The sequence below is a fragment of the Crassostrea angulata genome, chromosome 2 (genome assembly GCF_025612915.1).
Source record: "Crassostrea angulata isolate pt1a10 chromosome 2, ASM2561291v2, whole genome shotgun sequence".
In the NCBI taxonomy this organism is placed as follows: domain Eukaryota; kingdom Metazoa; phylum Mollusca; class Bivalvia; order Ostreida; family Ostreidae; genus Magallana; species Magallana angulata.
In genome coordinates, this window is record NC_069112.1 from 73,404,370 (window position 1) to 73,428,966 (window position 24,597).

The 24,597-nt window shown below is 31.5% G+C and overlaps 3 protein-coding genes across 3 annotated transcripts in view; all 3 read left to right on the forward strand.

The window, feature by feature from the left end:
* Window positions 1-265, forward strand: part of LOC128174845 (fibropellin-1-like) — a 19,762-nt gene extending 19,497 nt beyond the window's left edge. The window contains exon 8 of the mRNA XM_052840280.1: window positions 258-265. Coding sequence (XP_052696240.1) covers window positions 258-265 — 8 coding nt within the window. The remainder of the gene's footprint in view (window positions 1-257) is intronic.
* Window positions 266-2,297: 2,032 nt separating this feature from the next.
* Window positions 2,298-9,266, forward strand: LOC128172172 (hemicentin-1-like). Its single transcript, XM_052837955.1, has 9 exons — window positions 2,298-2,390; window positions 3,374-3,415; window positions 5,012-5,166; window positions 6,280-6,418; window positions 6,980-7,128; window positions 7,354-7,501; window positions 7,641-7,759; window positions 8,149-8,308; window positions 9,202-9,266. Exons 1-9 carry the CDS (start codon window positions 2,363-2,365, stop codon window positions 9,216-9,218), a joined length of 957 nt encoding a protein of 318 aa, XP_052693915.1. The 5' UTR covers window positions 2,298-2,362; the 3' UTR covers window positions 9,219-9,266.
* Window positions 9,267-14,583: 5,317 nt separating this feature from the next.
* On the forward strand, window positions 14,584-17,377 carry LOC128174846 (uncharacterized). Its single transcript, XM_052840281.1, has 4 exons — window positions 14,584-14,871; window positions 15,140-15,846; window positions 16,892-16,972; window positions 17,250-17,377. The coding sequence occupies exons 2-4, from the start codon at window positions 15,255-15,257 to the stop codon at window positions 17,375-17,377; spliced, it is 801 nt and encodes a 266-aa protein (XP_052696241.1). The 5' UTR covers window positions 14,584-14,871; window positions 15,140-15,254.
* The last annotated feature ends 7,220 nt before the right edge of the window (window positions 17,378-24,597 follow it).

Below are 24,597 nucleotides of genomic sequence, written 5' to 3' on the forward strand. Positions count from 1 at the left end.
CAAGAAAAATTATGTTCAACTTCTTTAGACATTCAGACTCGTTTTTAAAATTCATAAGTTTGTTTATGTTTCCGATCGATCTAAATATTCAATATATTATGACTGTATTTGGCTTTACCTGTTTCAATCTGGCGCCATTTATTGAAATTAAACACTTGATGTACGTTCTACGTAAACTGTTTTATTTGTCATCATTTGACTATCAAACTTTTTATGGTTTATGTACAAGTGCACCTAATTTTGTTTTGCTCCATCAGGCCGTTGAAGCGAAGTAAACTTATTTTGTTTAATTTTTATTAATTTCATTTTAAATAAGCTAACCAGTTAATCATACATTGAGTGGAAGGTTAGAGAAAGTAACTGAACTTCATTGCATCATTACATTTCAATATTCTGTAAACTTTCAATTGGATGAATGATTGAATGAAATTATGTTTGAATAGTCTATTTAAACACTTGTAACATACAAATCGTTAAAAATACTCTAGTTTTAAAATAATTACGTATTATACTTTCAATTTATTGACAGACGTTTCAACCATCCTTTAGCTTTTATTGTACAATTTGTGTCCATACATGTATTATCCTTTTTTTCACTTAAAAAAAACTCCCTAATTTTTAAAAACAAATAAAAATATTAGATACATGTATAATTTTGATGTACCGTAAAAAGCACGCAGACAACGATCATAGCATACCTAGGCTTACCTCTTAAACCAAATACGACAAGACAAAATTCACTTTGAACTTTAAATTACAGGTAGACACACTTTGAACTTTAAATTACAGGTAGACACACTTTGAACTTTAAATTACAGGTAGACACACTTTGAACTTTAAATTACAGGTAGTATTTTGTTTAATGTTAATGATTAAAAAATTCTGCAATAGGTTTTGTATCCAAATTAAAATATTATACTTAAATGATGATTTTGAAATGATACAAAATAAAAATGCCAGTGTTACTGAACTTGTTTTTTCAATGTCACATTTCAAAGTCCGATGTGATGTTAATTTTCTTCAATTGTTTATGAAAAGAACAGCGCAAACTATAAGAAAAAGTTTTTTTTGATCATTTCGAAGTTGATTTATGAAAGCAAAAAAAAAAATATTAGAGATTTTTATACATATTTTGAAATAAAATACTTCAAAAATTAAGCATAGGGACGGTTTTAATATAATCTTTCGATTAGGGTGCTGATGCGGATCGGAATGTAAATGATTTTTTCACTTGCTTAAACTCTGTTAAATAATCTAAGAAGATGTTTACAAATATCTTGAGCTAATCACAACTCACAACAGAACTTTGTCATCCCCTAACAAAATGCAAGCTAAATTATGTTTAAAATGTGTTTTTCAGCATGTCAAATAATAGCAAGGAGGCCCACGACATGCAATATAAAAATGTGTATTGATGACGTTGAACAGCAATATGTTGCGTCATAAGCGATTTTTCACTGAGGTTAAGAAATTGTAACGTATAGTACTAGGGGCTCGATGTTCGTAACAATCACCTTTTTCGGAGCGCAATATGTACATGTATATGCGCAAAGCAAATTAGATCCGTCGTCCTAAGAATGACAGCATTATGGTCTTTAACTAGATGCTGTTAGTTTCTATTATGTGTCAATAGACGCCGCTTTTTTAATTATTTGTTACATGAACACTATATTGTCATTTCGGCCACACCTAACCCCTAACCTTAGAGTCATAAAACTTACAATTTGGACAGAAGGTTTTAATAGTCCATTAAAAATGTAGTCAGTTTCAATTCAGTTTCAGTAGAGGTAATTATGAGGACAATGTTTAAACGTTTTATATGTAAGCACTCTTCACATCATATAGCAGATAAAACAGGTTGATTGTCTTTACAAAACTTCTGAATTTTTATTACCATCAGGCTCCCAAACACAAGGATTGAATGTAAAAGTTAGGTTTGAAATTTAAAAAAATCTCAAAACTTTGTTTTAATCAAAGTAAAAAAGAATCAAATAGATAGACAGTTTCAACACATATGTTTCCCCTTTCATATAAAAGTCGTGTGGTCATATGAGAATCATATGTATGTGGAATCATATTCGTATCATATGTGACAGATCATGTGAAAAACAAATTAAAACTCGTATATGTATATGGATCAAATCCACAAAATTAAGAAAGTTGACTGTACATTTGTGTAATAGTTCCAATTTTTGGTTATATTTAAAATCAAACGTTGCGTGATACGAGGTGGCCAAAGGGTCCGTCGTTTTTCTTTTATCAATCTATATTCTACAGAACTCGGTCAGTGTAACACTCTTATCACCACTCAATGACATGTCGAGAACAGGTGCTTGTGTGTTTGTAAGAGAATATGTAAATAATGCAACCCGGATTTATAATTGTATTTGGTACGTACATAATGTAAATGATTGGTTTTATGATTACAATTGTGTTTTACGGTAAAATGGTACACTCTGCTAGTTTGATAATCAAGAGTATAAGTTGTGTATGTTATTGTAATGACAATCTACATGGTGGTATTTTAGATTGAATATTGTTAAAATTGGGTGAATATTTGTCATTTCAAGTAAAAATGGATTAAGGATAAATAATGTAATAGATACATGTAATTTATTTATCTGAGACATTTCCAGTTAGGCAATTTAAAAGTATTTTTATTACTAATTGCAGTCGGTTTACATATTATTTAAGATGGTATATTTAAATAAAGAACCATGAGATAATACTTTTTTGTGTAGTTATGTATTGATATGTATTACTGAAAACTGCGATATGAAAGCAAAATGTATTAATAACAAAACATACATCACCCAAAAAACTAGCAAAAATGTTTACACATTGTAAATACAAAAAATATATAAATCTTTATTTTTCTGATATGGTATTACATTTATAACTCAGTCCTTGATTTGTCAACAATTCTTAAGTAATACAGTCATTTCATGCATATCTTTTATAATATTATGTTATGCTATGGTATGCGATTTCAATGATATGCTATGAGATTTCAATGCTATGCTATTAGATTTCAATGCTATGCTATGGTGTATGTTGTAAAAGATATGCTTGAACCGACTGTACTAGCATAACTTGTCTTATCAAATTTACTGTTTTGATCTTATTTTCATAAAACTGTATATTTTTATGGATGTCTTTATGTTAATGCTTAATGTCTTTGTATCAATACTTGATGTTAAGATAATGTCATACTGATAGTAAAAATTGCAAAAAAAAAATAATATGTAAACAATTCATGGATGCTATATTCGTCTTTATGAAAAAAATTATAGCTGTTTTTTAGGAACAGTTGTTATTAGTTTGTTATTTCATGAAAATATATATGCTTATCAACTATAAATTTTCTTTTTAGGTTTCTATTTCTCTTTGAAATACTCATTTAATGATGCTCAAGGTGAGATTGAAATATATTGAATATGTTTACTATAAATTATAACTAAATAGACAAAAAAAAAATCATAGAACGTTTTCTATGTTGGAGTTGCAATTTTTGGGAGGGGGTTTATATAGGCTTTGTCTGTTATCAAATCTATTTATTAATACATGTAAGTTATTATTAAATGTGAATAACCCATTAAAAGTTAAACAATGCTTAAGTGACCACTACCATTACCACTACCATATTTTGGCGTGGTAAAATTCAAGTCTTTCTGGTTTGATCGGATTTTATCACCTCATAATACTCAAAGAATAATTCCTTAATACTGAAATGATGTAAACAAGCACAGCACGCGGGGGTGTTAAGGAAGCATATGGAATCTGAGTTACATGTGATTCCGTGAAATCACAAATCTTAGTTATTATGTACATATTCAAATATCTAAGCACCGAAATGGAGATCAAAAACAAATAAAAAATACTGAAGACAATTTTTTTCCAGAAATTAGTTTGCATTACGTAGATTTACACATTGATGACGTCATGACTAAAAGTTGAATGTCGTGTGAATTTGATCGGAAAACATTGTAAACATATTTAAAATATAACTTATCTAAGAACTCTAATAAAGTATTGTGGTGTGATTTATTGAGAATTGAACATAAGAATACTAGTACTTGGGGAGATGTTAGTTTTATCAATCATTCGCTAAAAGGTATGTAAATTTGCTTTTATTTCTCGGCCAGGCCCTCTGTCGTTGTTTACGATATAAAAATCCGACTAGAACAACACTACCCCGTATATATTGAACTTGAAATTTTATACGTATCGTTAGTTTGATCAATGCTTAAATTGAAAATAGCTGCTAGAATCCCATGTTGTGTGTTGTTTTGATGCGATTTGCCGTTTTCTGTGCAAACTATAAAAAAGTTGGGAAGGTTTTTCGAGAACCGGATAAATAACTTTTTAATAAGGAAGAACATAGAATTCTAGCAGGGGTTTTGATTAAACTAAGATGTTTTGCTTTCACTTGTTATGTTTATTTTATTTTTGAAACCGCGGGGTAGTGTTGTTCTATCTCATTTTATGTTAAGGAATATATGTAAGCTATTTATAGTTGTCACGTGATAATGCACCAATGTGGCAGTTATGTACAACCCGATTTTATTGCACTGACATCTATTTTAAAGGATAATACTAAGTGTTTGATCTTATTCAAAATAATTATTAAATTTCACGATTTTAAAAATATAACAGTTAAATAAGACGCTAAATTGCCTAATGCTTCCTTAACACCCCCGCGCAGCATTTCTGGTGATAACTGAACATGCAATGTATACAAAAGGTAGATCTAGAAATTATATATGAAGCTAAAAAGGTATATCATAGTTTAAATTTTCTAAACATTGTTTATTTTCATTGTATCATATAATGAATTTAGTTATGTGTCTATATATTCCTTACCACATTTGTGTAGTAATGAATTGTGATAGCTTAACCTGTATTACCATTAACAATTACATGTATACCATGCAATGATGATAACTACATATAACGAATACTGTCTATGATTTAAGCACAATTTTTATATTCAATGATTTTGTTTTCAAAGTTACACAAACAAATCCAATACAGGCATCGGACAATCATCTAAAGCCAACTGTTTCCATACCGGATGTTCTTTTACTGAAATCTGGAGATGACGTCAGTATTCCTTGTAACACAACCAGTACAGATCAGATTACTATAACCTGGAACTACGAAGCCGTAGGTTCTATTATATATAGTCATATCAAGAATAATACAAATACAATGTAAATGTAAATTGACATTTCAAAATTACAGGTTTAATTTATATGAATATTCACAATATAAAAACCATACATAGAGCCAAGAAAAAAAATCATAAGAGATCTATTTAAAAAACTAATTAAATGGGTACTGTGTAATTTCAATACGATTAACATGCTAATTTTTGGGAGTTGATTTTAATCAACTCTCCTATACAGTTACTCTGGCAAACCGACAATGAAACAGTGTTTGGGCCAAAGCACAAATCAGCATCGCTGACAACATATAGTTCTAATCGATATACTCGATAGTGTATTCTAAAGACTTGTTTCAAGGAAACTTATCCATATATACCTTGTAAATTATCAGATTTTAAATGGTACGAACAATTTAAATATTAATTGTACTCGGACATTGTATGTATTCCTACGCCAGAGTTCAATATAGTCTTGTTCAACCAGACGCTCGACTGTCTACGTAAATCACCGACAAGCACAGAGTCTCTCTCGCTTGTCGGATATTAACGGAGATAGCCGAACGTCAATCTAGATGAACGAGACTAAAATTCAATATTGCATGAACCCATGCAATTTCTCAGAACTTACTGATACGTAGTTTGATGGAATTAATTGCTTGAATATTCTGCAATAAGATTCATATGGGGTTTTCAGGAGAGTCCTGTCGGAGAATTTATATAATAAAAATATGCGTAATTCAAATAATATATGGAAATACTTACCATGCCAAAAAAATACAAAAAAAAAACAAAAACATATCGTTTATTTACCAAAAAAATCGATAAAATCAACTCCCGTCAGTACTTCAGTACTTTGATTTCTTTTCTTTTTTGGGGGCGGGGTAGCATTATGTATGTTGCAGTTTTAATTCTGATAACAGTAGAAAAATATGTCAACAATATGTGCACTCTTAAAAAATATACATACAGTTTATAAATAAGTAGAATTTTTTAAATATAACTTGTAAACCAAATTATATGGTATATGCCTGGTTGCCTTATGTACACTTGTTCTTTATAGAAAGTCACGTGTAATTGTTTATTGTATTAAGCAAATGTTGCATCTGTTCCAGGGATCATTTCCTAGCAATGTACAGCAGGTTGGCACAAACCTTGTGATTACAAGAGCGGATTTATCAGATTCTGGAATATATCTATGTCATGTGAATACAAGTCGTCATGTCTCCTACAAACTGTTACTGATTACTGTTGGTAAGAACACGCACGGAGTTTTCATTATGCTTTTCCTTTAAGTATCTATGGAACCTAATAGAGGTATGAAGAAAAATATTGTGGAATCATTTTTATTCGTGGGGCTCAATGTTCGTGGGTAGCAAATTATTCCGAGTTTTCGGAAACGTGATTTCGTCAGTAGCAAGTTTTATTTTGTAAAACGAAAAAAATTAATAAACAAATGCATGTATACGTTCGTGGGGCTGTAAATTCATGTGCCAGAAAGGCCAGAAGTAAATGTCTCCCTTGAACATTCATGATTCAAACGTATACTGATACATGGATGGTATTTATACTATGACTTAATAATTTAATGGCTATACTAATGTTGTTTGCATATATGAATGCTTAAAATTTCTGTTTTAATAGATATAAGTGTGTTAGTTCCATAATGCAGTTGCAATTTAAACACAAATACCAAAAAGAAAATTTAAAGCGAAAATTGCTTTCAATGTTTCAGTTTGCAAAAATATAACACACTTCAACGATTATAGGGAATCAGGATTGGTTTCTGAGTATTTTGTACATTTGTATTTAAAGATGGGCCGAATATTTCTACCAACACTCATTTTATTCCACCACAAGCCTCCATTTTGGATCACAGTACAGTGATATTTGGAAACAACGTCACAATTGATTGTCACGTGACTGGAATTCCTCCTCCTGACATCATATGGCTTCTTAATGACGTTAGACGTTTTCTAATATATATGCATATACTATGAATAGCTTTAAGGATGTAATGTGAATTTGTTTTCTTTTATAATACGATTAAAACATCTTAAATTAATAAAAAAAATATTTGCATACATGTTTATAAAATAGGCTTTTGATAACAAATATTGATTTACTAAATTTGTATTAAATTTCAGATTCAAAATTTCATGTTAAAAATATTTTGTTAAACATTGTAGAGGCTGATACAAAATAACAATATTGTTCAAAAAGGAAATCGGTTGCATTTATATGAAACATCTTTAAAAGAAGAAGGTGTGTTCACATGTATAGCAAAAAATAGGGCGGGAGAAGACAGTGCCCACACAAATGTGTATGTTGTAGGGGGTAAGTTTTTTTATTCAACAAATGAAAATTTGATTTGATTTATCATCATAAAAAATTTTAAAATGTGTCATTATTTATGACGCTTTGCAATATTAGTTTTAAACCATACCTATTTTGCACATGGTTGTATTGTTAATAGTGATGCCCGTTATCGACTTCCTGTCGGACTCCGTCTATGCATTAACGGGCTCCTCAGTCAGTTTTCGCTGCCATGCTTCCGGAATCCCTGAACCAAACATATTTTGGTATTTCGTATCGGTAAGATTCAGTTTCAAAATCACATAATCGTTATTGAATTAACTTCAAAACAAAATTTAAAGTGGCTTGAATTGCCCATATTATTTTAGGAACACACATTGGTATAACTTGTCCAAAAAATTATTATAAAACATAAAATATAAATTATCAACAACAAATATTAGCAATTAAACTACTGTGTTTTTCTACATTCGTTGAATAGCAAATGTTCATGGATTTCGTTGTTGGGTTGATCCACTATATTAAATGTTACTTGAAGTGCAATTTAAACTTACATTTTACATTAATCTAGGCCACAAAATTATGCGTCCTAGAAACTGTGATTTTCATTGAATCCACGAAAAATTCATATCCTCGAATATTTTTTGAAACCACAGTATCTATCATAGGTGAGTGGTGAGGTAGGTTTTCCTGAATCTAACTACCACATCAGTCCTGACCACACCCTGCTGACTATACACAGCGCCCGCCAGTCAGGAACAGTGTGGTGTATCGCCAGGAACAGCTATGGGGTGACCAATGCCAAAGTCTACCTCTGGATCCGCCTACGTATGTTTGTAGAATTAGTTGATTTTTCATTTGTACAAATGTCATAGATAAAAATGATCAATTTGTGTATAGATAAATTGAAGTGGTTTCATTACAAAAACGGTTCTAAATTCCACTAACTTGATTTGCTTTTTGATAAATATATATATGTGGGTCGAAATATTCAAAATCTACATTCTAAAAAGAACTGAATTTTTTTTAAACAATCAAACAAGATAAAAATAGAACTAGTTTCCTTGGTTAAAAATTAACATCTGGCCTGGGGGCCATAAAAGTTAGACGAGCTCACTTTTGATCTAAGTCTCACTTTTATCAAAGGAAGATATAGTGGAAAAGTGAGACTGAGATCGAAAGTGAGCTCGTCTAACTTTTATGGCCCCCAGGCCAGATGGAAATTGATAATGCTTAGAGTCGTATTTGCGAAATTTAGTAGGGTATACTGCAATATGTGTAATGTAAAATTTAAATAAACAGAATTGCTCTACATGTACTTATCTTATGTATCTCAATTGTTTAGGCTACTTTAACATATAAAATGACGTAAATTCTTTTTAAAAATAGTTTAGATATCGTTTTCATTGTCACCAACATTGAATTATTCACGATTATTTCATTAATTTCAAAAAAAGTTAGAGTAAAATTGAATGAAATCTGTTTTATCAGTAATTTATCAGATCTTAAGAAAAGGTTTTAGTGTCATTTGATTTTTCCTATATTCCGTGCAGACTTTATATTTTTATCATGCAATTCGTTTGGTTAAAAACACCATTTTATCGTAGTTGAGCTTGATATGTAGTGAAAAGCAAATCTTTATTGTAATATGGTTAAATATACAGTTAAAGCGTCTCTGTGCTTACGTTTCATCTGATTATTATTTTGTTTTGTCTTTTCAGCTGATTTGATTGGATGAAGGAAAAAGATTATGGTCGCATGCAATTAATAAAATTAATATGATTTATATTTTTTAATTCTTCAAAAAAGTACATTTATTTTTTTTAAAGCAGGTATAGGTTAAGAACAATGTAAATTGTGAAATTTATACCTTTACCACCCGGGGCATAATTAACGGGGCCATATTTACAAAAAGACCCCATTCTCAAATCTTCTTCACTACTCCCACACATATTGGAAAACAACTAAATTTATGGTTATACATGTATGTCCATAAATCTTAAATTGCGAAATTCATGGCTACTGGCTCCAGGGCAAGGAAAAAGAACCAACGTGCTATAAAGGACTATGTGCGGTATGGTCAAATATCTGCCCACAATTTTAACCAATTTTTAAATAGTACCGTATGAGTATCAAATCCTCATAAATCATTGTAGAGAGGGTGCCCGTCACTTTAATCTTCATTTTCATCATTATTGCTTATTCATTATTAATCTGCTGTTTATCTCTGACGTCACCTAAATGACCCAATTCCCGAAATTTTGCAAACAAATGAAAATATTGTCATTTTTTCTCAATATTTTCCATTAGAAAAAATAGAGCGCATGCCTGCTCAAGTAGGATTTTAACATATGTTTTTGTTCATATAAGTATACACATCATACTAGAAAATGGTACTTGAGCAAGCCTGCGCTCGATGTTTCCCACTCGAAAAACCATCGGAAAACACCCATATTTTGCTGCAGAACATCAATTTATCAAAATAAGACAATCTTCATGACGTCATTTCTACATTATGACGTCACTGTGGTGATTACCGTTTACATAACTATTTTTAATATGATTTCAACAATCTTCCACCTTATTTTGAAAGCTTTTCATAAAACTTAATTTTGGGGCAAAAAATGCATAATACCGCACATAGTCCTTTATAAAGGTTTAGAATAAATTCTGTGCTTTCACAGTCGTTGGAGGTAAACGAAATGCATAGGTATCATGTCCATAATGCAATTTTCTCATCTTTAATTTTGAATTTAACTTCCAATGGGACGGGGATGTAGACTTTTTCTTGGACAAATCTTGCCATATAGTGTTCATGTTTATTAGTCCCCTACCGGTTTCACCGGAGGGGACTATAGCTTTCCTCTGCGTCCGTCAGTCCGTCCGTCCGTCCGTCTGTCTGTCCGTTCGTCTGTCTGTCCCACTTCAGTTTTCCGTTGTTTTTTTTCTGCATGTGTTTGACGAATGATGTGAAACTTGCTGAGCAGCTTCAAAATATCAAACAGCAGACCAAGTTTATACTTTTGTAGCGTCTAGTCAACACAATTTCCAGAAATTTAATTTTTTTCACTCCAAATTTTTTAATGATCGGGTTCGTTATCGGGCTCGGTGTGTACTAAATGAACGAGGACATTATGTGGTCAGTAAAATAATAAATGATATCGTGCATTATTTGTATTATTACATTTATCATTTCTGATAACAAACAAATAAGTTCTGTCAAATGGTGTCAAGTTTTGTGTAAATTTTAACGGCAGGGTATTATTACAATCGGGTTCGTTATCGGGTTTGGGCTGTTGGATGATAGACTAGACCTGTGTGTTTGCTTTGCTTCAAATATGTACTTTTTTAAATGGATATTTGAGATTGTTTGCTGTTTATTATTATCATTTTTCATAATTTACTTTACAATTATTACATTTATGATAGGGGATATTTAATATACAGGGTCTCAAAATTTTGCCATTCTCAATCAAAGGGGTTACCGGTAGGGGACGTGTATTGCTTATGCAATACTCTCAGAATGCTTGTTATTTTAGTCACTTGGGTAATCTATTGCTGTTGGTCGTGTGACGTCTGTTAATTATTAAACATTTTTGAATGAACTTATAATTTTCAAAGTAGATTGCTACTTTGCCATATAAATTTTAAATATATACATGACTGTATAGGCTCTATTTTAGAAAATCTACTTTAACTTTCTCTGCATGCTTAAAGCAATACCATGTATGCGTTTGTATGTACATTATAAATGGAACCTGAATGTTATAGAGGGTGACCATCAACAGCCTATGGGTTAATTGAATAACCTATCCATAACGTGACCGCGTAAAGAAATGGAAAATCTGTTGCATCTGCTAAATCATTGTAAAGGGTTAATTTTCAAAAATTTTATTGAATGTGGATCAAAGTGTCATATTAAACGAAATCAGACACTACATCTAATTAACACTAATAATAATAATTCACTCCCCGAAAATAAATTACAATTTCAACATAAGACATAATAAATTTAAGATATTTGGTAGAAAATGATTAAGAACACACCCATTGTGTCGATTGATCATTGTTGAAGTTTACAGTTAAGGTTATTTGGTGTATGTATACTACTGTATACAGGAAACTATTTGCCCCGAGTAACTGTCGCCTTTTTCCACTTGCAAACAGTTTCACCCGTCTTCAATTCGAAAGTTATGTTGAAAGAAAGATAATCTGAGACATTAGAATTTGCCCAGTCTTTAATTAGCCCGCTGGCAACGAGGGCAAAAGGGGCGAAAATAAAACGAGGGCGAATATTTCCCGGTATACAGTATGTCCTTTCTTGACTGGTTCTCTTTCCCTATACGAAAAAGACAGGTGGTTATCGCCATCGAAGCCAGGGATTCCTGCTTTGATTTACGCCCCCTCTATTTGTTCTGCTTTATACATAGGAAGGGAAATAATCTAGTAATTACGCGATCTAATTAGTCTGTAACACCATACTCGGTGGATTTATGTTTCCTGTGTTGATTATTTAAATAAGTCAGTCTTAATAAACAAAACCATTTTACACCGTTGTTTTTCAGGAGGTCTCTCTAATTAATGACTAATTTTTAATAAAAGGGAACAAAGTGAACGTCCCAAAAATAAAATAGCATTATGTGTGAAAATGTAGATAATTTTGCGCGTATGAAATGTTTAATGCTCCCTTGAAACATTAATCTGAAGAAAAAAAATATTTGTATTGTATGTGGAAATAAAAGTTATCGTGTAAGATTGATTAAATCTAAAGCAAATACTGATATTGGTTTAAAAGAACTTTTTAAAAAGTATGGTGGTATTTGTGTTGCAAGCGGAATACTTTGCAGGAATTGTTTTCACAAATTAATAAATTTTGACAAAAAGAGTCGGAAAACTATGAATCTGTCTATACTAGAGGGAAGAGGGTCGCTTCTTCTCCGGCCGATGAACAAAGGAAAGCGATCGAATTGTATTTGTTGATATTGTATTGAAATATTTGGACATACATGGATTCTCTACATTTTCTTTTTTGCATTCTAATAGTTGATGTTGCCGTAAGTTCTACTAATTTTGCATCAGGAATGAGATATCTTTTTGAAAGTTTTGAAAATTGTGGTCGGAAATCGTGCCCCCTATTCACAACACAATGAGCCTTGTCAACTAAAATATGTGTAATGGCCTTGTATTTCTGTTTGAGAATTTTACAGATTATTTCATCCATCATACATTCCGGGTGCCCGATGATGTAATCAGCATTTTTATACAAAAATCTTTTCACCTGTCGATTTCAGCATCACAATTCAATTCTAAAAAAAATCGTTTAAGTTTGGGGTATTGAAGAGCCTGAGAGAGAGAGAGAGAGAGAGAGAGAGAGAGAGAGAGAGAGAGAGAGAGAGAGAGAGAGAGAGAGACAGAGACAGAGAGAGAGAGAGACAGAGACAGAGACAGAGAGAGAGAGAGAGAGAGAGAGAGAGAGAGTTTTAATAAATTTAAAGCTCAACAAATTAGAGGTATTTTTCAGTAACGTAATGGCTTAAAATCGGTTAAAGACAGGATCATGAAGTAGCAAATTAATTGGTATTGGTGATTTTTTTTCTCTTGAAATATTAGATTCACACATAAAGTGGGCAGTAGGGAGAAAATATTGAATTTGAGAAGACAAAGGAAGTGCTTGGCAGAGGCAATTCTGCAGGTGATATTGTTGTCATTAACGACAAATTCAGAGGAGCCGAGCATGCTAAGAAAACAGTAAGGAAACAAAAACTTGGAGACAATAATAACAAGTATTCCTTTTAAAGGAATGATCGGCAATAATGATATATTGATAGCAAGAAGCAGTCAACATGATCAGTTTGATGTAAAATAATTAAAAAAGTACTGTATTTTTTTTACAAAATATAGAATATTTTGAATCTGTACACCATAATTTCATCATTATAAACCGTCACAAAATTTAATTTTGAAATAAACTTGGGAAAAGCCGTTCGTCAACTCCTTGTCTAATTTTATATTTTTAACGTAATTATTAAATGTTAATGTAACTTCTTCTTCAGAATACTGAGTAGGGCTCTTCAAAGAGCATTAACATGTACACAAAAAAAAGTTGTATTAAAAACATTTAATGGGACCGAAAAACACTAAATGCCATCATAACTTGCTATTGAGGTCGCATTATAACGTAACCTTGTTTATAATTTAAGCCGTCTTCCTAGCTACTATTATGCAACATCAATAGATCGAGGTCAGTTCATGGATCATCCTCTTATGATTGAGGTCAGTTCATCGAGGTCAACTGCATTACTGAATGAATCTTTCGATCGAAATTCTTACGCGTGAGGCAAAATGTGCATTCTTGAATTAACAGGTCGAACTGTATTTTATGTATGTTTGCATCTCTTAAGGCAAATGAACTGAAATAAAACTGAGTAAAATGTTATATAAATACTAAACCAAACTTCAAGTTTTTATATGAACTACTTATGCAAGCGGAATGTGTGCGCACGTAGAAGCATTTGCCGGATGCCTCATATGGACACAACAGTGATTGGCCGAAGCCGATCACAAAAAGGCCCAATCCCGGTAAATCTCTAGCTGTACAAAAGTCTTTTTTGCTTTAACTTCTCATAGTTTTATTTGAAGAATTAAAGCACCCATATTATTTCTTTGTATATTTTTCATAATAATGACCTCAGCTTTTAGTCTCTAAATCACTAATCAACTCCCTATCTATCGAAACGGCTAGTTCATAATGGCATTTAACGGCGAGATAACAACAATCTTTGTATTTTGTATTCTAGGCAGCTTTCGTACTTTTCCGTAGCCCGTCGGCAAAACAGCAAGAGTGTCATCATGTAAAGCACTTTTAATACACTTTCCGTGTAAAGGCTTCAGAAAATGTCATACATCTTTCACAATTGATATTTGCAAGTGCAATTTGTGTATGCAAATAGAACTCGAAAAAAAATGATAACCGTCCATAACACTTGTTGCTTTTCTGCACTCGGTGATCTGTTTTGGGTTCCCCGAGATATTCAAATTCTGCGTCAGCGATAATATTTTTATCAGCCAATGAGCGCGGCCACCATTACATTAGTGATCACCTCTCTGTATATCGCACATTGCCAGTTTATGTCCTTTCAAGAGAGTTGCTTCATGGAAAATAATTTGCCCGTAAATGGATAACAGAAATAAAATCAGTAAATGTCTGTAAAATTATTTATATCTTAATGTCTCTATATCTACTTTGATTGTTTTCTACTTTCGTTTTAATGTAGAGACAAGGTCAAAATGTTGTTTTTTTTTCTGAGTTCCGGGTTTTTATTTTAAATGTCACTTAACTTCCGGCCAATGCTCCTCCAAATGAAAACACTAAAGAAGGGTAACTATATAAGGTATAGCATTTCTAAATTGAGAACACATGTATCATGCGTAATTTACTTCTATGAGATGTTCAATTTTTTATATATACTGTCTATTTTCTTAAATGAAGGAATATAAGGTCATTGTTTAAGGATGTGAAAAAAATAAATGCTGTATCGTCAACGCCAATAATAAATCTCCTTTTGCTACAACATGATGCTAACAAAACAAACAATTCAAATGACATTAATTGAACATATTATATGTAAAAAAAAAAATGAAATATCGATTTTATTTTAGGTCACGTTTTAAAAACCATTGATAAGATGATAACAGAAGTGTGCACTGGTATTGAATAACCTTAAAGGGTTTTAATCACTTGTGCATGGTATTTGATATTGTCGAATGATAAGCAATGGAAAATATACAGCAAAAAGAAATCGTAAACATGTTGAGAGTAGTGTATGTGATAAACTATCCGTGCACCGAGTTATTTCGTGACATATTACGTCAACACGTAACAGAAATACAAATGACTGGTCGTTTATTGGAAGAAGGTACGCAAAAACTCCTCAGAGGATATCTTGGGACAGACCTAAAGGAAATCTTATACCCTCAAAATGGATACTTTACCGGCGACTATACTTGTCTTGATTTCTCAGCACTTTATCGCTTGATACGCAATGTATCAGGAATCCCAGCCCATCAAAAAGGTTGGGGTAAATCTCCCAACCCATCTGATCACTCGGTATCGGCAAATATAGAAAGACTACGAAAAATTAGAAATGTGGATACAGCACATGGTGCAAGCAAAACCCTGAAAGAACACGAATTTCAAACTCTTTGGAAGAAGATAGAAAACAGTATAGAGGAACTTGAGAAATCTTTACCGTGGAAATCTACAAAATATAAAGATGAATTGACAAAATGGAAGACTTGTCCATTCGATTCTACACTACCTAATGACAAATTTATAATATTACAAAAAATTATATCAGAATTGAAAGGTGGGTAAATCAAAACTGTTTAATTTTAAATTAGTTGGCACCTTGTATAAACTATAGTCTCGGATGTGCTTAGCCGACCACCTATTGTATAGCGTCTGAATGTCTGGATATTTGTTGACTAGTTCTTCATTTTTCATAGATCTCTTATTTATTTCTTCCCAAACCACATAATTGCTTTAAATCTTGACTTAACAAACACTTGGTTAAAGGAAACTTATTATTATTGAATGAAAGTAAATTCTTGATATTTCTAATCAACAAGAGTGAAATAAAAATTCATTTGTTTGTGTCATACAATTTTCCAAAGTACTTTGACTACGCTGGTATGTTACAAAATATGTGCATAAATTAGTATTTTTAATATATTTAACATGTAAGACATTCTCTGATACACTGCAAAGCTGTGTGAAAAAAGTAAACCAGTAAATTTGTCTCTCTTAACTAAATCCTGTGAAAAAATAAGCAGAAGAATATGGAACTTTTGCTGAAAGACGACACGCAATTTTATTCCCCAGTTATAATATTAAGAAGATATGTCTCAAAATGACATTTATAATAAATAATACATAGTGACGACGATTTAAAGTTAAATTTTGTGAACAAACAATCGAAATCAATGCCAGCACAGCCACATATGATATACACACGAATTGTTTTACAAATCAGATAATATTTACACCACATAATAATATATAAAAATTGGTTCATGTAAAAATCACTATTATATGGTTTGAATAGATGATAATTACTTTGATACAAAGAATCATATAATGATCATTCAAACAATCGTAAAATTATGATATCATGTCATTGATACATAATTGTGATAACAAAACTATATGATTCTCATATGATACCTATAATGTTCTCGTAAGAGGTCCTTTTTTCATATCATTCAAGCCAATTGTATGAAAATCATTTTATTGTTATATGTGTTAAAACATCTGTATAAATTATGAAATGATTTAAGAAAAGAACGACCCAACATTTTCTTATTTCTTCTTACAGGCAATGACAAATAACACTTTCTAATTTCTTGTTACAGACGATGAATTACAAAGAAAACTTCAGAGTAAAATGGATTCTTTTGAGGAAACGCTACAGTCGTCATTTTCTTCATTAATTGGTTTGTAAATAGAAATATTTCATTTGCCCATTGTTATTAGTTAACAGGATGTTTCAGATCAATACAGTTTTTTTTTCTATTTCAATCATGTAATTACCATTAATTTATTGTTATAAATCAATACATCAACAGCTTATATAATTATCTCTGCTCATTTTTACTATTTAACTACATTTATACATTACTTTTTTTAAATGGATAATTATGCTTGAAATATTATCACGGTAATTAAATAATCATTTGGTACACCTTAATTATTGAGAATGATGAATTACAGAGACCATGAATGCTTCTATCGAAAATCAGAGCGTGCAAGCAAAGCAAAAAGAAACTCACAAGCCTCAGGGAGAAATGGATGCTCTAGAGGAAACGCATACGTCTAAGTCAACATTGTTTGGTTTGTAAACAAAACAGAATTTCAAGTACTTGAGTAAATTTATTTTTTTAAAGTATTGACAACATAATTTGCATTCATGTCCTTATCAATAAATTATATTCTATTTGAATACAGGAAAAACAAAAGTGATCCTTCTGCAACATAAAGATTTAGAAACATATATTCGAACCGAAGCTGTAAAGTCAACAATAAAAACTCTCGAGGAACAGCACATAGCGATTCTTATAGGTAAACCTGGGGATGGAAAAACAACGACGGCATATCAGGTCATGTGTGAAATTTCAAATAAACCCGAAGCTCAAAATGTTGACTGCTTAAAGAATATTAAGCAAAAACGTGCTGTTATTATTCAGAGCCCAGATGAATGGCAAAAATATATTGACCCTAATGAGGAAGTCATCGTTTACTTTGATGATTGCTTTGGATCAACAAATTATAATAGTGAAGCAGCAGCAAGATGGAAAAGCTCATTAGATTCGATATATGCAAGCGCAAGGAAAGGTAATATTTTTGTTCTCATCGGATTGCAAAGCAGAATCCTAGAAAAACTCAAAGAATCTCTGTCTTGTCACAAACTGTTTAGCGAGGAATTTGTGGTTGATGCCTCTTATCTTAAAGAAAACGAGAAAAGAGATTTAATAGATGCCTATGAAAAAGACTACATTAAAAGAAAAAACAGAAAAGTGCAAAGTCCTGTGAAAGCATTCAAGCAAAGTAGTCTAAATGTATTATCTGAAAAAGATAAAAGCAAAATCATTTCAAGTATGACAACCTACGGGTTTCCTCTTGCATGTCGTCTGTTTTTTGGAATAGAACGCTTCCATGACTTGGGATACAAGTTCTTTAGCAAGCCTGGTAAAGAATTGTTAGAAGAAATCGAAACAATGCGAAAAGGAAAACGACTTACATATATTGTTTTGGCTTACGTATTGATAAACGGGAAAATAGATCCTTATGCCCTAGATAGAAACCTTTTAACAGACATTTGTACTAAATTAAGACATCCTCAAGGAAATGAATCGAACGTAGATATTTTGGATGCCATAGATGAATTGACAAAACCCTACCTTGAGAAGGACTCGAGCCCCGGAGAATATATTTTCTCGCACACAGCAGTATTAGATAATGTTTTATTATCATTTGGAAAGGTTGCACCTGAAATTGTTTTAAAAAGATGCAGCAGACGGTGTCTTTATGAGCTGATCAGAACGCCCAAAACTGTTCATAATGATATGGAATTGACTATTCCGTCCAACTGTTTCCAGTTATTAGCGGAGAGACTTTTACAGGTCCATTCTCACACAAAAGGGTCAATAAAAAACTATATAAACATCGCTATTGATATTGTATGGCACCCAGCAACACAGGATGATGAATTTGTAGATGTATTATTACGTTTAAAGCAACTAAGAGAGAATAATAAACTTTTGAGAGCACTTTGGTATGTGTTTCCAGGCTCGACCACATCAGTTATGCTTGATAAATTGTTAGCTATGTATGGATTTGATGAAGATATGCATACACCTTTGGGACTGAAAAGAGAGAAATCGAAAGACAAAGAGGACACATTGGCAGTCGAAAAGGAAAGTGAAAAAGTTCAAACGTTAAGCAAAGTCTTGTCTTTTATTTCTCAATGCATTGATAACTACGAAGGCAATTTTCATATTCTTTGCTGTCTAAAGTATATAAAAAAAGATCGCCGCTTATACCAACTTCTTGATTCTCATGTTAAGCATTCGCCTCGTGGTATGACGCTTCTACATTGCTGCATTTTACTTGGATGGGAGGACGTTGTTGATGAGATCCTAAATATACATATACCTACAGCTACAGAAAACCAATGGACTTGTCTTCACTTTTCAGCATATATTGGCAACTGTACAATGTTGCAAAAATTCGTAGAACTTGGTCACGATATCGAGGCAAACACTGCAGAGGGTTATTCTGTTCTTCAAACATGTTTTATTGGAATGCGATATGGATATGGCGAAACAAATTGGCCTTTGTTTTCAGTCAGTGAGAAAGATCGTTTTCAAATGACCTTAACTTTTCCTACCGAAGATAATTATGAAGATGTTGTTCGTTACATATTCCAGTGTAAGCCATTATCATTCCTCAAAGATATAGAAAACAACATTGATGACTTTGGAAATAATATACTCCATTATCTGGTGATACAAGATTATTCTAACGTTTTAGAATTTCTTTGCCGACAAAACGAAGACGTAGTGTTGGAACACACAGCCAGTGCTTTACACACGTTACTCCATTTGGCCGTCTACCTTGGAAGACCTTTAATCACAAGGCAGCTATGGTCAGACGCCGTTCGACCTGTTGATTCTGATTTGTCTTTGGAAGAAACACTTAAGTTAGGTCAAGAATTTAGCAAGAAGCGAATCGAGTTTTCTCGCCTTAATCGAATAAAGAAACCCTCCTGGTGTTGGAATGACGGACATGAAGAAATGGTTGGAATCCCATTCAATGCAATTGCAGGCATTGATGTTATATTTGGAAACATAAATGATTTTTTGGACATAAGCAGTTTCTTTAAACGTCAAGGAATAAGGAACTAAAAATCCAAATGAAAGCCAAGTGTTTTGTAAACCCATGCTTTAGCAATTACAATTTTACGAATCCAATGATTATGTTTTCATTGGTATTCTTGAATTTCCACTATGGTTAAATCAACCTTAGTTTTGCATACCAATTCTTAGGTGTGTAGTTTTTTACAGCATATACATAATGTTACAACCTATTGCGTACTATATTATTTATATGTATATAGAATCAAGCACTTGCGCTTGAATCGAAAAAATGGGTCAACTTTCAAGCTTTACCTAAAATAAAATAAATAAAATTATCAATCACATCGGTGTATCTTGCATTCATTTACCAGCTGCGGTAAAATTGAACGCAGAAATCAGGTTTTTGGTTTTCAGTGTTATATTTACAGCACTTGAAAAAGTATAAAATAACACTTTGTCATTATACAAATAGTTAATTTTCATCGGCTAATAGCGCTAAGGCATATCATTATAAACTAATGAGTAAGCATTAGTTCAAAAGTCTTTTTCTATTGAAAATCTAGCAGGCAATTTTAGTAAAGACTGAAAATTAGCACAAATGTGTCTAAAGATTGAAATAAACATTTTTTTTTATAGACTATGATTGTGTTTAGATTTAATTGGGATTTTTTATCGTCTTTCAACTAATGTAATTAATATTTAAGATAGATAGATAGATAGATAGATAGATAGATAGATAGATAGATAGATAGATAGATAGATAGATAGATAGATAGATAGATAGATAGATAGATAGATGGTTAACTAAAAGCATTATTACGGCTATTATAATTTTACCTCAATATTATTATTCTATGCAACGCGTAATCCGCTCGGTTTAGAAAGCCAATTGACACGACAAACAAAAAGTCGTGTCTCCCGGGGAAAAAAGTCATAATCCACCTCTTCAGAAATTTCGGAGTTTGACATTCTGATATTATGAGGAAAAAAATTCCGAGTTGAGCACAAGATATAAACAAATATGATTAAATCTAAGACGCTTAATATTTTTTTTTTTATTTTTTCTTTAATCACAAAAGAAATTTGGCAATATATCATTTGAATTAATAAAAGAAATAAAGATAGCGTAGAATATTATTAACTCCCTTTGGTTTTTTTTAAGTTGAAAATCTAGAAGAACTCGACGTTTTTTTTTTTCATTATCATATGATTTACGTTATGATAAATATGTTACATGAATTTATAAAATTTAAAGATTTTAAAGATTTCAAGTTTAAAGATTATAAAGAATTATTCCCACAAGTTCGGGAAATATGAATGTTCTTGGAAGAATAAATCTAAACGTTTCTCTCACCATCATGCGATAATTCTAAAATGTCATATTCATATTATGATAGTCACCTCCTTATCATAAAACGACAATCTTGAATTTTAAATGTCTACTAGAGGAACTTAATAATTTCAAAATGTTACCATGTGAGTAATACAGACCAGTCTCAATATGTGGTAGAGATATCCTTAATTATCATTACAATATACTTATAATAGTGCACCTGAGGAACCCATGCTTTCACTAAAAATAAAAAATTCACACCACAAGATAGTTATCACTCATACCGAATATTCTTATATATGCATCAAATGGAAATCTTTTATTATAATATTACGGCAAACGAAATATACTATCATACCAAACAAAACACAGCTATTGTTTCCCTACTCCATTGAGTTTACTACAAACAATGTTATTCAAATACGGATCGTTGCTTTTTTATTACTTTTTATATTCTACATCTAACTTAAAACATATCTTCCTTATTCCAGATAAATAAACACTTCGTTGTCCACTTTATACATAGGCTTATTTCACGAATTACAAAATAATACGATTTTGCATAAATACAACAAGTCTCGCGTCCACAAGTATACATTTTTTTAAAATATATTGTTAGTAGCAACTTCTGAGCAATCATGAAATTCTTATTTTAATTGATTCAAAAAATCGTTTTTTTATAAACGTGTGTTTCTGAGTTTATCTAGTTAAGGATCAGGGTTGAAACATCATTTCTATAAACAAGAAATGAGTATGTTTAAGATCCATGCCTCATTTCATGTTGCTAAGTTATATCAAAATGTGTCTCACAAAAAACATTTTGACATTGTTGATTTATGGCTGATAAACAATTTATACCATGCATAAAAAAGAATGCTATAACTACATCTAAGAAAATAGTTCGTCTTTGTTGCTCCAAGAGGGAGATATCTAATACATTGTAATGTAATTTATGCCTTTGTCCAAAAATCATTTTAAGTCGGCGTTAATATCAAAGAAAATCATTATTTACCATAATGCTATCAGTGTTGAACAATGCTCACATAGTAATACAAGCATGTTTTAGAAAAATGTCAACCAATCGATAGGAAATATAACTTGCTTATCTCATTAAAATATCGTGTCATGGACTAGACATGATTTTACTTTTGCGTGACAAACCCGCGGGATGCAATTTGTCATATCTTTTGTAAACAAGTACCACATAACAAATCACTGACAAAGTATATTTATTTTAAACAACTTCTAAAGAAAATAATACATTGAAGTTATTTCTTACATAATAATTAATGAAAATAAAACTGAAAGCTTAAGGTTGGAAAATTTATTGTAGCACTGATCAAGTTTAGTTTTAAAAATTATTAAATATTCTCTATACTCTAATTTTGTTCCATTCTTCAAGTCTTTAATCCTTTGCAGTTTGTATTTTTTTTTTCATTTATTTTTTAAATCTCTTTTTCCATGCGGATGTTTCATGTTACCTACAATGCATAATTAATGTACTTAGAAAACATAAAGAAAAAATTACGCGATAAAGTAAGCAAACGATCAAATACTAGTAGAAAAAAGTGTAAGTTATGTACATTTTAGAACATTATTTGAAACATGATCTGAAACGTAATCTTGAAAATGACGTAAAATATGATTTGAAATGTATTTTTTGAAATATTTTGAAATCAATATTTTTATGTATGAAAGGATAACGTCTTCAATCTGATGAAATATCATCCGTTTGCATCAACACCTGAACTTGTCCTACAGATCTTGAAACTTTCGTCAAAAGTTAAAAATTAATCGCGTCTTTAATGCTTATAAATCTCGCTCTCCTTTCAAGATGACGGCTTTAGATGATAAATATTGAAACTCTTTTGCTAAAGATTCTCGATTGTATATGTATTTCACAGGGCGAAAAACAATCTTTAAGCAAGTCCCTAAATGTGGCGTAAAGGTGGCTTAAAGGATATACAATCTTTTAGCTACCTTAAGGTCACCTTTAAGCTGCGCTTTTAGGTCCTTAATGTCCAAACTTCTTTTAAGTCACCTTTAAGCAATTTTTAAGCCACCTCTAAGCATCTTTAAGTGGCATATACGCTTCCTTTAAGTTGTCTTTAAACCATCTTTAAGTTCTCTTTAAGTCAAGTTTGATCAAACTAAAGAATAAAAATATAAATAAAATGCAAAAGCTTATTTATAGGGATGGGAGGGGGAGATTCGAGTGATGATATAATTTCCAAAGAGGGAGGGGGTGTTCCAGGCGGTTTTAATTGTCGCTCCATTAAACACAGGTCGCTATCATCAACACCGCTCCGATGGACACAGATTGCTATTATAAAATTCTTTATAAATTTGTTTTGTTTCGAAATTATTCAAAATTATTGTAGGGATGAGCGCAGTCTCTATATCTAAATCTGTGCATGAAATTATATTTAAGTATGTTTGTTTCCTATTATAAATTAATCGGTGAAATAAATCTCTCTCTCTCTCTCTCTCTCTCTCTCTCTCTCTCTCTCTCTCTCTCTCTCTCTCTCTCTCTCAGTTCATCCGGTTATTTCAAAACAAAATAAAGATAATTAACCAAAAAAGCATGATTAAATTTTATAATCGGTTTAAGGTATGTATTTATTTCAATTTTAAATATTTCTAGGTCTAATTTTAGATCTGCTATATACATGTTAAAGATGAAAAGACTCTCAACTGCCTTTGTTATATCGGGCAGGATATTACTGCTTTGTTTGTCTGGTTTTGTTCGTTTGTGTACATTTAATTAGAGTCTATTGTTTGTCCAACTTAAGAAAACCCCTGAACTAACACAGAATATACAAGATATACACAACAGTTGTGTCGTGTGCCCAGGTGCACGTTTGTGTGTATATAATTAGAGGCTATTGTTTGTCCAACTTAAGAAAACCCCTGGAATTAAAACATAATATACAAAATATACACAACAGATGTGACGTGTGCCCAGGTGCAAATCAGGGTTTCTAAAGGCGTTGAAATCTTAGCATGTACGTGTATACGATAAGTCTAGTGAATAAAGGTTTATTTACATTTGTAATTCATTTTCAAAGTAATATTTCCTAATTCTGGGTTTTAAAAATGTTACGTCTACAAATTAAAGATACCTGTATGTAAGAGTAAAATCTAGAGGCTAATTAATTACTGTACCGGTGATCATAAATAGGGCCGGGGTTAATTGTTTAAATATATGTATAAGAGTAAGTGTCACTTACAATTGTATGTACAAGCATATGTACTGTATACATCATTTTCAATTGCCACACGCAGTAAATACATCACGAGTAATTGGTAATATTGTTTGTTATAGAATTGATAGTCTGAAAACCATGTATCAATTAAATATTTGAACATA

Bases quoted from the DNA above. Each gene is read 5' to 3' on its own strand.
- LOC128174846 (XM_052840281.1), top strand. From the start codon at position 15,255: ATGGAAAATATACAGCAAAAAGAAATCGTAAACATGTTGAGAGTAGTG. The intron at 15,847-16,891 runs GTGGGTAAATCA...TTCTTGTTACAG, and splicing joins AATTATATCAGAATTGAAAG to ACGATGAATTACAAAGAAAA. The intron at 16,973-17,249 runs GTTTGTAAATAG...GATGAATTACAG, and splicing joins GTCATTTTCTTCATTAATTG to AGACCATGAATGCTTCTATC.
- LOC128172172 (XM_052837955.1), top strand. From the start codon at position 2,363: ATGCAACCCGGATTTATAATTGTATTTG. The intron at 5,167-6,279 runs GTAGGTTCTATT...CATCTGTTCCAG, and splicing joins TAACCTGGAACTACGAAGCC to GGATCATTTCCTAGCAATGT. The intron at 7,129-7,353 runs GTTAGACGTTTT...TAAACATTGTAG, and splicing joins TCATATGGCTTCTTAATGAC to AGGCTGATACAAAATAACAA.